Raw genomic sequence first — 16469 nt, 5'->3', positions numbered from 1 at the left:
TCATTTCCACTAATCGTTTCAGCTGCGATCAGACGGTTTCAAAGGTAAAAGCTAATCAACTAATTGCTGCTTACCATTAGGAGAAAAAATAAGTGGTTAAATCGTTGAATTCTTTGAATCAGACAAAATCTTGACCGTGTGGTGTTTGATGAAATATCTCGTGTTCAGCGAAGTCAGTTGGAGCTTTATTGAACTTTGATCTCACTCTACTTCTATTATAGGAATTATCAATTGTTAATTCCTATGCTTCAATGTTTCTGAACTATTCCAAGATGAATATCTTTGAAGCTACCTTATATTATGAGCACACTGAGGAGAGACTCAAATTATCAATACTCTATAGCTATTGACTTAAGCTGAAATCATGCTATGAAGAACTTTTCGAGTATGAAACTTGAAAATCTGATAATTAGTTACTGGCTATGAACTACATCCCCAATTTTATAAACTCGTTTTGGCAATCTTCCAGAAAAACCTGCAAAGTCAATGGACGAATTTTGGTTGATTATCTCCAATTGTTTTGATTCTTTTTCCTGCTCGATTTGTGGTTTTATAGTTGAAATATTCCAGGATTTTTGAAGTAGTATATGTTTTTTATTTGTATGGTTTTTCGAGTGTAGGTTCGAAATGTTCATTATCGGGCATTTTAAGCAAAATGTTCCTCCATCCGGTAATCTAATCTTCTGATCTTTCTCGAAACCATCGTCCAACTAACCAAAGTCGTTCCCAGGCATGCCAAAACTTGAGATAACCCATCGTCAACAGCCGTATACATAAATCATTTCCTACCATCGATACACAATTTGTATCGTGCACTACCGATGGACGTGACTTCACGCACATTGGGCACGTTGTTTTCACAGCAGAGAAAAGAAGGCAAGGCAACAAATCGAGAATTTCCGAGAGCGACAAAAGGAAAATTAAGAAAACGTGCCGCGGCCTCGTGTTTGTACACGAAGAAAAGATATGTTTGAAATTGTTGGTCAATTGATGGTGAAACGAGATATAGAGATAAAATTATTGTTTGAAGAATTCCGTACTTCCGTTTTTGGTTTTTTCTTTCATCTTAATGAAAACTATAAATGTATTGGCCGATACATCTCTCTTAAAATGAAGGATTATACCGGGTGGCCCACCCCAGACGCGGCGCTCATTTTGAGGGAGTAAATGAAGATATTTTGAAAATCTTTTCTTGTGGTGTGTAGGATGTACGAAAACACAATTTAAAATTATTGTCATATATACAGAATGTTCGAAAAAAAAGATATAGACCAAAGTTGCACTTTTTTAAATGTAACACCCTATATTCGACCTCAAAAATGAAATGACAAGCCCAAATTATGATAAATTTCTTTAGATTGCTTTAAAGCTCAGAGGTACCCATTACGAGATAATTTTTTTGCTATTTTTTTAATAGCAATTAATGAAGAAACTAGTTACGCCAGCGACACTAGAGTAGGCAAGTTGGCTACTCCTACATATAAAAGAAAATTTTAACTCTGGAATATACAGAATGATCATAATTAATTCTTAAACATCAAATAATCATCGAAAACTTTCTTATTTCAAATGGCACACCCGGTATTTCTATATCTCGTTGAACGTTAATATTGATTTCGAAACTATCTTCATAAAATTTTTCTACATCTTAACCTTATAGTTTCTGAGCAATTCTCGATTTAATTCAAAACTAATAAACCATTTTCGCCATTACCTCGTAATATAAAGAGAGATATAAAGTAATCTGAAGAAAATCATCATAATTTGAGCTTGCCATTCCATTTTTGAGTTCAAATACAGAGTGTTACATTCAAAAAAGTGTAACTTTGGTCTATATCTTTGTGTTCGAAGATCCTGTATAGGTATAGTCTTGTATATGGCAATAATTTTAAATTGTGCTTTCGAAGACCGTACACACACCAAAAGAAAAGATTTTCAAAATATCTTTATTTACTCCCTCAAAATGAGCCGTCTTGGGCGGATCACCCGGTATAGTTTATGTTAGAAGAAAAAAATGTTTTCACATGTGTTACACATTTTATATAATACTTTTCGTTATATGAGTTCAGCTCATTCAGTGAACTTATCTTTCTATAAAATCTAGTCGGTAATGAGCGTGAATAGCATTGAAATGTAATTGACTTTAATCATTTAGGATGCCTCTTTCAAAATAAACGAAATGTTGAATGTGAAGGAGTTCTCAGAATATGATAATTATCAAATGCTGCATCCTCATATCGTTATCATTACAAGCTCCATTATTGATCTTTGAAATTGCATATAAAACAAAAGCACTTCATGAAACTGTCTGGTGGTATTGTCATGCATCTTGAAAATTATTCGACACCCAAAATAAGTTTTCTTCGAAGTTCTGTTTTGTGCCTTCAGAAAGTAATTAATCTTTTTACAAATTCGCAATCATTAACATTTAAAAACAAGTATGCTATTTGCCCGTGGTAGACTCTTGTTCTAAACCCAATGGCTTTCGAAAAAGTTGAAGAATATGGGCTTTTCAGTAGCGCCAAACAATTCGTTGTTTATTTTATTATTGGGCAAAATGAAATGTAATGTAAAAAATGATGCAGTTAAAATTAAATCCAATCGTGGACAATTTTTTCGATGCAATCGTTTACTTATTTCGTTCGATCTACCATCATAGTATTCGCGCAAACTGAACAATTACTAGATTTTAAGGCCAATAAAACGATCATCGTTGAGATGGTTAGGAAATACGTTTTCTCATTTCATAATCCAAACTATCACTATAAAACTTGACCTATCGAATCTATTTCGTAACATGGTGGTTACTCTTTTATTAGTAAATATTCCGCAATTCGATTCATTTGTGAATTATTATCGACAATTCTGTTACTTTGGTTATGGTTATTCAGATGAGTCTGAGAAGATCTTGAGGAACATGGAATAGCACACATGTGTTGAATTCACAGTATTCAGCGTAAAAAAAATTGTTCAAAACTCCTCATGTATACGTGTGAAAATATCATTCAAAACTTTCCCGGTGTTGTACGTCCAAAAACGTCCATTTTCTGGGTTTTCCGTGCGTTTCTCTGAATTCAAAGAAATTTATGTCGATCAAAATATGTAGTTCAGAAATATATATTTGAATTTAAACTCACCCTTGATCTGATTCAATTGATCGACAGTTGCTGAAGTAATTCGAGTTAGTTGAAACTTTTAATTACAAAATGATTTTTTTTTGTATTGTGTTTTTATGCAATTATTGACAAGAAGGAAAGGATAAGAACTGAGCATCCCTTTCAATACAAAGTCTACTTTTTTTATCTACCCCCAATTCATTTCTTGCCATTCAAAGTGAAGAATAATAAGCTGCAGCTGAAGCAAATCCATGAATAGCATAATAGCAAGTTAATCAGAGTAACAAATTGTCCGACTTCCAAGGTTTTAGGGACGACAAAAGAACGAGATCTTCGGGAGAAAAAAAAAAGACGAAAACTAGTGGCGAAGCACGCACACATTCGGCTTCACGCTATCAACACAGGCATCAGGCGTGAAAAAATGCTAAACATACACGAGAGTTGCTTACAGATGTTGTAAGCCTTTGAATAAACCAGCTGGAAGAATGGGTCTCTTTCAGAGATGCAACACTTCATTAGGTTTTTTATACAACGCCTGTTTCTCTACGGGCACCTAATTACTTACAAGCCGGCAGCCAGAGATTGCAGACGTGATTCCAGCTTCTTTATTAGGTCATAATTCCTTGAGTCGAGGCCAAGGGTATTGAGGGGGTGAGAGGTTTCATTAAGGAAAATTCACCGAATCTTTATAACTAATAAGCAAGATATTAGTATATGATGTGATGGTATTGTCTTTAAATCTCGTGGTTGATTATTCTCAATAATAATTGGAATTTTGCCTGGAAAATTCTACCGAAAATCGTCTATCTGAACTAATGCCTTTCTACCGGAAACACGATAAAATTTGATCCTGCACCACCCTTCGATCGTTTTATTTCGAGAGTTCTAAATTGAGGGGCGCAACATGAAAATATCATATTTCCGAAGATGTTAATGAAGATGGGTCTTGATGGTCCCTGTATATGCCACATGACTGTGGCAATTTTTGTTGAGAAGCCTCATAGACTGGGATTTCATTTTGGGAAGCATAAACATAGGGTACCAGTTTCTCTGGTTTTCATACATTTTATCAACCTTTTGCACTGCCGTACCTACGGAGGCTTATATACAGGGTTCATAGGTTCAGAACCTCAAAATAAGACGATGAGTAATCATGGGGTATGTCCGGAAATGCTTCGTTGAATGATGAACACTTGGTTATGGATTTATTCAAGAAGGACCAAGATGAACATATGGAATTTTGCAGAGGTACTTTTCGAATTTTCTCAATCATTCCTTATAGTAGAGAGGCGTGAAATCGACAACCCTTTTTGACTTTCTTCTTGACGAGCTTCGAATATCATCATTAAAAATTATCATGATTGTTTTCTGACTTTTTATCGTACAAATGATGGTATTTCCGTAAAAAATAAAATATGTTCTTTGTTCCAACCAATAGCCGCCACGATTTGTAATTTCGACTGTGAATTTGACCATCAGCATGGTATTAACGGTATACTTCGTTGTGTATATTGATTTGTGTATTAATCATGCGAAATATTTTTCAAATGAGGAATATGCCGATGTGATGTTCAAAAACATACCAAACGATTTAATTTATTCTTTTGCGGACACAGTTAAAAGGCAATGAAGTTTACAGAAAAAAATCGTCATTTCAATACATATTTTTTGCTGGGCCTGAATGAAAAGTTATGGTGGAAAATGAAAAAGGGTTGCCCATTTCACCCCTCACTGGCTATGAAGAATCGATGAAAAATTGAGTTCTAGGTGCAACTCCATTTGAAAAATACTAACGCTAAATTTCATTCGTTTATCTTTGTCCCCCTGAATTTTTTTTTTTATTTTGAGGTACTCATCTTATATCCGAATTTATTCCCATTACTCCCGGGACACCCTGTATAATTAATATTAGAGCTCTAAAAGGTCTCTGACTGCGTTGTTGGATATGCTTATTATTGTTCTTATTATTCACATTCCTGAAAATTGCAATGAATTCCATTATTCATAATAAATGAATCAGTGAACAAACCACAAAAGAGAAAATCTTATATCGGTTTGTATCTTATCTGGAGCTATAATAAGTCAATCTTTTCCCCAAAACATAGTCACAATTTGTGGCTATGCGTACTACTGATGAGTCATCATCATTCGATATAATGTAACGTTTATTATGACATGGTCTACATAGGAGTGTTACATTCCATTGGTGCATTCCAACTTCAATCATAAAAAATAGAAATTAATCTAGCTGACGTTTATTCACCTCAAATAATTTGTTTTATATTTATCTATTATTTTTTCTTATTTCTTCAGGAATTCAAAATTATTTTTATGTGGAACTGACCTGGATTGATGAAATTATGATTAATATTCTCCTAGACGTATTTCTTCATCTTGTCTGTTTTGTTCCAGCAGCCCACATGGCGATTGTGGGGCGAGGAGAAGGCGGATGGCGCCCTCTATACAGTCTACCTCAAAAAAGTACGTTACCATCGTCCCACCAGGAGCTTATCATCCTCCCATTCGGTAAGTACCAAAGGACATTGAAGAGTTGAAACTTGAAAAATTTATTGAAAAAAAATTCTAACACTACACCCATGTAAAATCGCTTTCTGTTGCGGTTATTTCAAAGAAGTTTCAGAAATAACCACAAAATGTCATGGCGTTAAGCTAAAAAATTGTTCTTGATTTTTATACTATGAATCGATGTTATTTATAGAAAGGAAGTTTTTCTGTTATTTATCTGCTTTAAGAAAAGCTTATACCACGGGACTTTCTCGTCTTCCGTATAAAGCGTAAAGGGGGAAAGACTACCAGAATATGGGGTGTTGCCAGAACACGAATATTACAATAGTTTCCACTTTCGTCGAAAAGATGGCAGCACTTAATGAACGTCTTTTTTCAATTTCACCAGGATACGAATTGTAGCCAATGGCGAGAATTTTCGAGAAATTTTTTCATCTGGAAATTCAGAGAAGAGATGATTGCACCTCGGAAAGTTAATAACATGAATGAATATTTGTTCTTCAATGAAAAAAAAATTTTTTTCTGACTTTCCGAGGTGAGAAACTGATTGTATTGAATTATAATGAAAACCCCATATGAATTAGTGGTTTCTGACGTAAGATATTCATTTCTTCTTCTTGAACTGACCACTAAAACGCTGTAGACCCCTCTTAATCAATGAAGGCGTTATTTTTTTTTTTAATATATTGTATGAAAACAGGAACACCCGCATAGATTCTTAAGTGATTGTGGCATATGTCGTCGGAATTTTAAACCAGCCTCCGTAAGAAAACTGATAGGGTTGGTTTGCGGCGCCTGGAGTCATCCCTGTCGCCCATCCTTCGTTTCTGCTTTGTTCCCGACTAACGGACTGGGATAATTTGAAATGTTGAGGCACCACCGACCACGATATCGATTTTCGCTGTCTCTGAAGGATCGAGTGCGTTTACCTCGTAGAATAGAGGAAATGTACTCGGGTGAAATGCGAGTCTTGCGATCGATTCCAGCCTTGTTTCAATTTTCCGCGAAACGTTACGCTGATCGAAGCGTCGACGAAAATGAAAGACCTTAATTTTTCAGAGAATAATCGATTTAGTGATTTGTGTGTATGGTTGTTTCTTGGATATTGAAATGAGGATGGGGGCATTTTCAGGTGATTGACGGAATTTAATTCAGTATAAAACGGAAAAGTACAGAGTCCTTCACTATAAGCTGAGTCCATATGTATTTGAATCATAAAGGAACTATCCAAGAAATTTTTTTCAGCTAAAAAATGGTTTCACATATATGTATAAAATGTATAGAATTAAGAATATATCTAAAAAGCGTTCGAATTCTAGACAGTAGAAACTACAGTTTGTAGCAATGGTAGATTTTCTATTTCTCCTATTATTATGAAGGAGATTCGGACAGAACTACCCGCCAACAGATTCCTGGTTGTAAAAATATAAAGATTATTGAAGAAATAAATTTCTGTAAAATAAAAGTGATTTAAGAATTTAAACATTGTTTTGAAACAATGCTAATGGCCATTAGACCCACACGACGGTTTTTTAGTCACAATTTCATAATTTCCCTTACTTTGAGCTGGTTTTATAAACTCAATTAAACGAACACTAAGCATTAACAATTAACAACTGACAACTATACGAATTAAGATTCATGATTCAGAATTTGATTATTTTTTGTTTAGTGTGCATTTACATGGTAAACATGTCTCTGTACTTAGAAAAAAAGGTGTTCCAATTATTTCAAAAACAAATAATTGACTCACAATAAGTTCTCATTTCTATAGCCACGACATGATTCATCAGAATGTAGCGTCATTTTATTTAGGGTAGGTTAGGGTTACAAGTGACGAATAATTCAACGCTTTCTGACTCATCCTGGCGACTAGAAGAAAAACCTTTATTAGAATTATTTCTCTTCACTATCCATATACATACTAAGAAAATCAAATAGCTTAAATCAACGTGCGTAGAATACGTAATTGTTGAATCTTGTTATCAAGTATTGGTTCTGTATTGAGTAGTGATACTGTACCAGTTCTAATTCCGTAGCAAGTTTAGCTAGTAATCTATGTATCAACTCTGACGCCGTACTGAATAATCATGTATTGAGCAGTCTTTCGGTATTTAGTATTCCCGCTGTTTAGAGCAAGAAAGGAGAGACACCCCGTCCTGTCCGGGTTCTACTACTGCTGGACGTGATTATTGGCTGGCGTGCAAACCCTTTGAGAACAGAAAACAGAGGGAATCGCTATGCCTTTTTCCCCGTCCTGCCCAGTTCTCCCCTGCTGGAAGTACGATTATTGGCTGGCGCGCAAACCCGTTGGGAGCAGAGAACCGTTCCCCACGTACCTTGTCACCTTCTCATAACGATCTGGATATTATACCGAACAAAACCTCTTTGTATTGTATTGACTGTCTGCCATTAGACCTCATGTACTGTAATTTTCACTTGACTGATAATAGTTTTTACCCCTATTGTAGTATTTGTGAACTCTGATTTTGTCTTGGACTCAAAGCCACCAGGATAGGTTTGCTATTTATCCTCTAAAGAATAGCTGGCGCTCGAGACATTCGAGATACCGTTACAAAATGTATTTCGTAGATTTTGAGAGAGATGAAAAATTTATATGAAATAAGAAGCGTTTTTGGCTGGCATCGGCGCTCTACCATGCACTTACCCTAACCCGGAATGTTTCATTTTCAGGATTCGGACGACGAGATATCCCATCTGGAATGGGAGACGGTGAGGGTGCGATTCGTGAAGGCGGGCACCCTGAAGAAACTGGTGGAGGCTCTCTCGACAGACGACGGGGAGCTGGAGACCACCTACATAAACGTCTTCCTGGCCACCTACAGGAGTTTCTCCACCCCTAGAGAGGTACTCAAACTTCTGTTGCAGAGATACGAAGAACTGTCCGATTTGCCAGTCAACGGCGAGACGGATCAGCACGAACAGCATAAAAAGTGAGTCACAGTGTAAATGAAAAGTTGCGAAAAAATTAAGGGCTGATTCCTTATTAAAAAATAGTGATTTTTCTGAGCAGCACCTACGTCTTTCTTTTCTTTGAAATCACGTCATTCCGAGATATATTTCATGCTTTTTCTGCAGCAATCTCCAAACTTTCTATCTTCTCTTCTAGAACCCTGGTGTCCGCCCTCCACGTATGGCTCGACAGCTATCCGGAGGACTTCAGGGATCCCCCCAACCATCCAGCACTCAGGCATTTGCTCAGCTTCTGCGAGGATTACCTCCCCGCCACGGAGCTGGACGCTAAAGTCCGTCATAGACTCGACAGGTATACGAGAGAGGCTCACATAGATCCCCTACTGATGACGCCTTCTTCTTTCGCGCTAAGAAACGCGGCGGTGGGTTGGAGGATGTACAAGTTGCCGGACGTGCCTGTCAGGACGTTCGCGGAACAGCTAACGAGGATGGATGTGGTGAGTAAAATCGATCTAGATCTGTCTATCGTCTTGAATTGGATCTGACCTCGTGTTTGACATAAAATAGTTTTGAATCAGACCTCCCCCACCTTTAAAAATATCCAGAGCAAAAGTTATAGAGTAGAAAGATAGGAAACGCCCTCATTCAAAACCATTTTGATCAAAATGGCCATCTGAAGTCTCACAAAATTTCATATGTTTCTGCAAATGGCACTCAAATTAATATTTTAACCAGTCCTGGCGTCTTAAAAACACACTTGACACACAGATGGCGCTCACATCACTTTAGTCGCTTCGTTTCACATCTTTATACTCTATAACCTTTGATCCAGAGGATACTTTTAAGCTAATTTTATTACAGTGGTAATAAATATTATATATCATATTTATAATTGAAATCTTGGTCTGATTCATAATTTTATTTCGTGTTGAGGGAAAGCGGATGCATTAGAATAAACGATAAATATATAATTTGATATAAATATTTGAACTATTTTAATTTTTGATGAGTCATTATAATTCAGAATTGAGTGAAATTGTCGCAGTAAACAGATCATGTCAATTATTCAATTGAATGTTTGCTTTAGAAGATAGAATAATCTTGGCGCGGATAAACATCTCCACATTGATGATTTATTCTGTAAAGTAACTCACTTTATGATTGGTTATACAAACAGGATAAATGGGCAAAAGTTCATATTTCCTTAATCATTTTTCAATAAAAAAAATCATCATCAATACAAAGCTACCTACAAGGGCGAAAACAAAAAGTATCTATTACTATCGATGATAAAAGCTTTATTTCTGAAGATGAGGATATCATTAATGGAGTAATTCAGGGTAGCATTTTAGGCCCTTTATTGTTCATTATATATATAAACGACTTACCTCGCAATATTGACCAATTGTTGAATGCAATCATCTATGTTGATGACACAAATATTATCAAGATCTTATGTAACGCCTCTCAATTGAATGAAGAACTGAATAATGCCTTTTTAAGTGTTGAAAATTGGTGCATATCAAACAAGCTTAAATTAAATGCACAAAAAACAGAATGTGTAGTTTTTCACTCTTCAAGGTCAAAATTTCAATTCCCAAATGAAATTTTTCTGGATGGAAGTCAAGTGAAGATCTCGGAATCTACCAGGTTCCTTGGTGTTCATGTAGATTGTGAGTTGAGATGGGATGTACATATACATCACTTAAATAAAAAATTGAACTCGGCTTTATATGCCATTAATGTTCTCAAGAAGTCTGTTGATCTGCCTACCTTGAAGATTTTTTACTATGCTACTTTTCAATCTAATTTGTCATATGGTATCGTTTGCTGGGGAAACAGTTCCTTCACTGACAGCCTTTTTTTAAAACAAAAGTATGCTTTAAGATCTATTATGAACATGAAATACAGGCAGTCGTGTAGGGGTGTTTTTCGGGCTGGCAATATTCATACTTTAACAGGATTGTACGTGTACAGTTCCCTCAAGTTTTTAATTCAGCATCGGGAGATTTTTGAGCCATATCGAAATAAAAATGTAAAGACAAGGCAAATAGACTGTTATCTCTATCCAGCTCATAAGTTCACTTTGACACAGCATAATGCTATGTACATGTGCATGAAAATGTTTAATGCATTGCCAAGGCAATTTCGTGATATAGATACAGAGAAACTACTGCTGTGTAAACTGAATTCTTTTATTTTGAGGTGTGAACCCTATAATATTAAGGAATACTTTGATTTTTGTAAGGCTGAAAAGTCGATTTCTCTTTAATGTATCTTTGTTTGACGTTTTTTCTTGTACATTTTGTTGTGTACTTCGAACAAAATAAATATATATCTATCTATCTATCATCATTCGAATGATGGTCTGGTGTTATGGTGATAATTTCACATCGAAAGTCAATGGATAAACTGTTGATAAATCTGTCTTATGTCAGTAAGGCTCTAAAATTTATCACAACAGCAATTTTTTTATTGCTTTCTCGGTCCCATAGAATATCTGCTCATTTTTATTTCTGTCAGTTTTTTGGTTTGATGATTTTTAGGTGTCACCTTAAGGTGAGCTGTATCTAAGCAGGGGTAGCTAAATAAACCAAAGTTTATAGGAATAACCCCGGGTTTCATGAAGCTTGATCGGGGAATCAACGCTTGATTGACGAATAGTCGTCAATTTGTTTTCAATTTATAATTCAGTCATGATCATTCAGAATATCATTCTCGCATCAATTAAAAGGTTTCAGTGATTTCGTTTTGGAAATCGAGTCAAATCGTTGATCGGACAATCAAAGTTTTATGAAACCCGTTGTAACTTACATTGTTTTTCGACAAGGAAACACCCCTCAGACTTTTTCACTCAATTTACATCCTATAATATGTTCAATCCTCAAAAAATATTTCATTCGATGAATTTGTAGATTTAATTCTTTCTTTTTATAAGAAGAAATTAGAATGCAGAATTTTCAGTGAATATAACACTTTTTTCAGGACCTCTTCAAGAAATTGGTTCCACATCAGTGTCTAGGAGCAGTATGGTCCAGACGGGACAAAAGTCGATCTCACGAAGCCGCTACCGTTTTGGCAACGGTAAACCAGTTCAACGCTGTATCCTTCAGGGTTATATCGTCAATTCTAGTCGAACCTTCACCCAGAGCGAGCGACAGGGCTCAGATAATATCCTGTTGGATAGACATAGCTCAAGATCTCAGGTTAATCAAGAACTTCTCCAGCCTCAAAGCTATCATAAGCGGCCTCCAAAATAACCCCATCTACCGACTACAGAAGACATGGCAAGCGGTGCCGAAGGAAAAGCTGGAGCTGTTCGACGAGCTGGCCAGAATATTCAGCGAGGACAACAACCAGTGGACCCAGCGGGAGCTGTTGATGAGGGAAGGTACTGCCAAGTTCGCCGATACAGTGGGGGAGAACGACAAACAGCTGCAGAAGATTTTCCAAAGACAGAACAACCACACGGCCAACATTTCTTTCGGAACCATCCCTTACCTCGGTACCTTCCTGACGGATCTGACCATGATCGATACAGCCATTCCAGACACAATCGGTGACGGTCTGATCAACTTCGACAAACGCAGAAAGGAATTCGAAGTTCTGGCCCAGATCAAACTTTTGCAAGGGGCAGCCAACGCTTATCACTTCGAGGTGGATCCAGCTTTCGATAGGTGGTTCGATTCCCTACTGGTTTTGGACGACAGGGAGGCTTATCAGTTGAGTTGTCAGATAGAACCGCCCGTGCAGAACAAGACCAACAAGAAACAACATCAGAAACACCAGAAGAACGATTCGATTGCTTCAACGTCCAGTAGTAACAGTTCGCAGTTCTATTGCGAGGTTGATAGCACTCCCAGTTCGCCACACAATAGCATAGATAGGAAATTGAGCCCTTCCCAGATGTCGAATTCGAGCAGCAGTTCGTCTTTACCGTCCCTGGACATGTCATTAAACAGTTCTCATTCGGGTAGTGCGAACAATCGCTTGCAGGTTCCGTTCAATAACACTGGGACGTTGAGTCCGAGTTATAGTCAGAAGAGCAGTCCAGACTTTTATATCATAAAGGTTACCTATGAGACTGATAGCGTGGAAACGGAAGGCATCGTCTTGTACAAAAGCATTATGCTAAGCAACAACGAGAGGACGCCGCAGGTCATCAGGAACGCTATGTATAAATTAGGGTTAGAAGGAAACCCTGATAAGTACAGTTTGGCGCAGGTTCTTCCCGATAAAGGTGAGATAACATTTCTACTAAAGAGCTGAATAAATCTTGATCCAAAATTTTGGCTTTCATACATTTCAGTGTCATTCAGCCGAAAAGTGACACTTTGGACACTTAAATTAGTACGGAAAAGTAGTTTAAAATGCACAGACCAACAACTAGGGGTCAGGCAAAACAAAACCTTTTCAGAAGGGTCGAAACTCGTGGCAGAGAGCTCTTCATGTCCAAAATGAGTTGTTGAAATAAAAATCGAACTTATTTGTATCAAAAAAATTTAGATTGTTTGGCATAAATTCGAATTGAGTTGAAAATTATTGCACTCAAGTTTTTCTTTTTTGTTTTCCATTTGTCCGAACGTTTTCATTTTTGTTCCAGAAATGGTACTACCGCCCAACGCCAACGTGTATTATGCAGTCAATACAGCGTACAACCTCAACTTCATTCTTCGTCTAAAGAAAACTGATGAAACGGATAGCACTAACAAAAAAGGAAAGTCGAAGAGCTAGCATAAGAAAGTGCTCATCAGACAGAATTCTTTTTGAATGCGTATATCAGTTTGCATTTAATTTATTATTTCACGAATATGAAATTTACAGGAGGTAAGGTGAATGTTAACAAATAACATCTGTGATAATATTACAAAATACTCTGAAATTGCATCACTCTATTTATTGTTAGCTTTTTAAGTTTCCTTCTTGATTATTGTTTTTAGAGCTTTACCCCAATACAATTGTTTTATATTTATTACTTGAATGTCAAAGAACTAGTACAATCCAATTGAAGTGGTATAATTCTCTGATACTGATTTATTTAAATTTTGCTGTATATTTATCCTTATATATATTTTTTGCTATTTCCTAGAATATATCACTTCAGTATAAAATGTATTATATAATTTGGTAAACTAGTGCAATTGGAAGAATTGAAATTAGATTTATCGCTTCTGTGAAGACTAAAATTGTGGATCATGAACAAATTCAATACTAATCGTCTACTCTTACAATCGGTATGACCAATAATCACACAGTGACCAACTAATGAAGATAATTGGTTAATTACTTAGTTCAATATCGATGGAATATCATTTTTAGAAATTGTGACAATTTTACGGAGATTGATAATCTACTTAGTATGTACTTAATTAGGACAATGTAATTTTCGAAAATGATATTTATGTAGATACCTTTTAATGTATTTTTGTATTAAAAATTTATTAATAGAACATTGATTTTAAATGGTTTTTTTATTGCTACTTATTAGACTATAATAAAAAATGAGTACCATGCGAAATGCTTTGATTCCATGTTTGTGGCTTGCAAGATTTCTAAATATAGACATCCTGATTTAGAAAAAATTATATATTTGATGAAAAACTCACCAAAATTTGTTGTATTGGTGTAGAAGAGCTATTTTTTTCGAGAACTCAATACTAGAAGTACCGAGGATCAATGCAGTGTAGCGGCAAGGAAAGCGTTCACACTGAACGGTGTCACAGTTCCAAAATCTGGATGCTCTAGGTAAAAAAGTGCGGTAGTATCGAGCCGTTGTAGAAGCCTGAAGGTCGACCATGTACGAAGATATTATAGATAGTATAGTTTATAAAGGTTTGGCAGAAATTATCTAGAGGTAGCAAGTGGAACACAGATGTATGAACAAAACCAGGCGCGAAATAAAGAGAATATTTCTCCTCCCCCACCATTTCTCCTCAATGATTAACTTGACTGAATATGAGATGTTCTCTCCTCCATAAGTGCAAAAATGCAACTGAGTGCCGGCTACTCGCTCTCATTTCAATTGGCTTAGAAAGTTCAAGCAGGCGAAATTGTTCCATAATTTTTTCTTTGTTTAACTAATGTGATTTGCCTTAAACTTTCCTCTCTCTTCCTCTTATGGAATAATTCCTATCCCTAGATTACCTTCCATTACATGTATAATGGAGCACAATTCGACTTAAATTTAGTCCAAGGATCGAAAATTATTTTCATTCACACATAAAATATCTGTTCCTATTATACGAGCTGAGGAATTCGAATGTGTGAATACCATCAACTCAAAAACGAACTTGAACATTTCTTCCCCCAGATAGCTTGTTTTATTGGGTGAGGAGTCTCTTTATGAATGTGAACTAAAACCACCGATTATCTAAAATGGTTGGGTACATTATTGAATGGAATAATTTGTTGGTACACTAAATCTAGAAAATTATTCGTGAAAATTCTTCTATACAGAATCATAAGTATCAGATATTCAGTCATTTTCTTTGGCGTATTCGCCATTTTGCAACTTCTGTATGATTAGTAGCGTGCCGTGAAAAAACAATCAGACATTTTCTCTAGCCCCAAGAGGATTGATCAACATTTGTCTTTGAATAGGCTATGGAATTTGAAGAGTTTGATATGTAAATTTTTTGCTTAGCTTATTAATTCCATCAGATTTATCATGAACTCTCAAATTTATGGTTTGGAATTTGCAAAATAAGTACCAGCAAATTGAAAAAGTAGACAAAAAGGAATTTTAGGCCTCGAAAAATATTTTTGGGTTTTTCACCTGAAGTTTGGAGAAAATATTTTGTATTGAGAAGACACAGAGATAAGAATTGAGTACCCAAAGTTGCCTATAGGTATGTCGATTACTGATGTTTTTTTTATCACCAGTTCAAAAGGCTTTTTCTTCAGTGAAGTAGCATTGGAAGTAAAGAATAAAGAGGTGGACTGAAAAAGAATCAGAAACCTAGTCCTCACCCATTGGATATTTCTCAAAAAATTGTTGAAATTAACTACATATATGGTTTGATTTCTTTACGATAAGGAGTCATGACTAAATTTTTTCATATAGTTTAGAATAGGAATGATTTTGTGAGTTACAATAAGTAACAATTACGTAACCAGTAATTTTTACAAAACATCATTTTCATTCAAATAAACATATTTACGTGCTATAATGTGCGAGGTTAATACAAAATATCATCGTTTTTGTTTAGAATCTGGGAAACCTAATGGTGATTGGCGATGAGGAAAGCACTATTTCTTGACATGATATCAATTCGTAATAGCTTTCTAATGATGTACGACACCACTCACTACTCCTCCCTATTAAAATTTCAAGGGTTGTTCTCCTAGGGAATCGATGTAGTTGGATAAGACAGGCGTATTTTTCTCAATTATGGATTGTAACAGCAAACACCACTTAAATTTTCCTTTGCCACCCCCATATATTTTATCATCAGTAGAAATTTTTGAAACCGATTTCTATCCGCTATTTTCATTCATATTAGTCGTGATTAATGAACTATTTTATTGAACAATAGATCAGCTAAAAATTCGAGGATACGTCCAAAAAAAGTAGATTTGTCTTATATGAATAACAGTAAAAATTATGAAGTGCGGAATGTCTTAAGATAATTTTGAAGTATGTGTGAGATATTTGAATCCGGTTTAGACACTTTCCACTTTAATTAGTCGCTTCGCTCATTTGCGACCTTATTAGTTCGTCTAAAAATAACTCTCATAAATTATTCGACCTATCTTAATGAGAAATCGTATTGCATCCAGATCCAATGAAAAAAGTCGATTATCTCCCACAAATTTCGGAGAAGCGGGCCCATCACAACCTTATATTGATTGTGACGTAACGTGGGGGTCGCGCAAGTCCAACATGGCCGCCGG

At 35.8% G+C, this 16469-nt stretch overlaps 1 protein-coding gene across 1 annotated transcript in view; it reads left to right on the top strand.

Annotated features, from left to right (window-relative positions):
- Positions 1 to 14039, top strand: part of LOC123311276 (ral guanine nucleotide dissociation stimulator-like 1) — a 31732-nt gene extending 17693 nt beyond the window's left edge. Inside the window, exons 2-6 of the mRNA XM_044895156.1 lie at positions 5529 to 5642; positions 8337 to 8596; positions 8773 to 9073; positions 11562 to 12816; positions 13180 to 14039. Coding sequence (XP_044751091.1) covers positions 5529 to 5642; positions 8337 to 8596; positions 8773 to 9073; positions 11562 to 12816; positions 13180 to 13310 — 2061 coding nt within the window. The 3' untranslated portion in view covers positions 13311 to 14039. The remainder of the gene's footprint in view (positions 1 to 5528; positions 5643 to 8336; positions 8597 to 8772; positions 9074 to 11561; positions 12817 to 13179) is intronic.
- Positions 14040 to 16469: the final 2430 nt, after the last annotated feature.

This window comes from Coccinella septempunctata, chromosome 4, assembly GCF_907165205.1.
Source record: "Coccinella septempunctata chromosome 4, icCocSept1.1, whole genome shotgun sequence".
Classification (NCBI taxonomy): domain Eukaryota; kingdom Metazoa; phylum Arthropoda; class Insecta; order Coleoptera; family Coccinellidae; genus Coccinella; species Coccinella septempunctata.
Note: the sequence above shows the minus strand (reverse complement) of the source record. Positions and strands in the feature narration are given on the sequence as shown.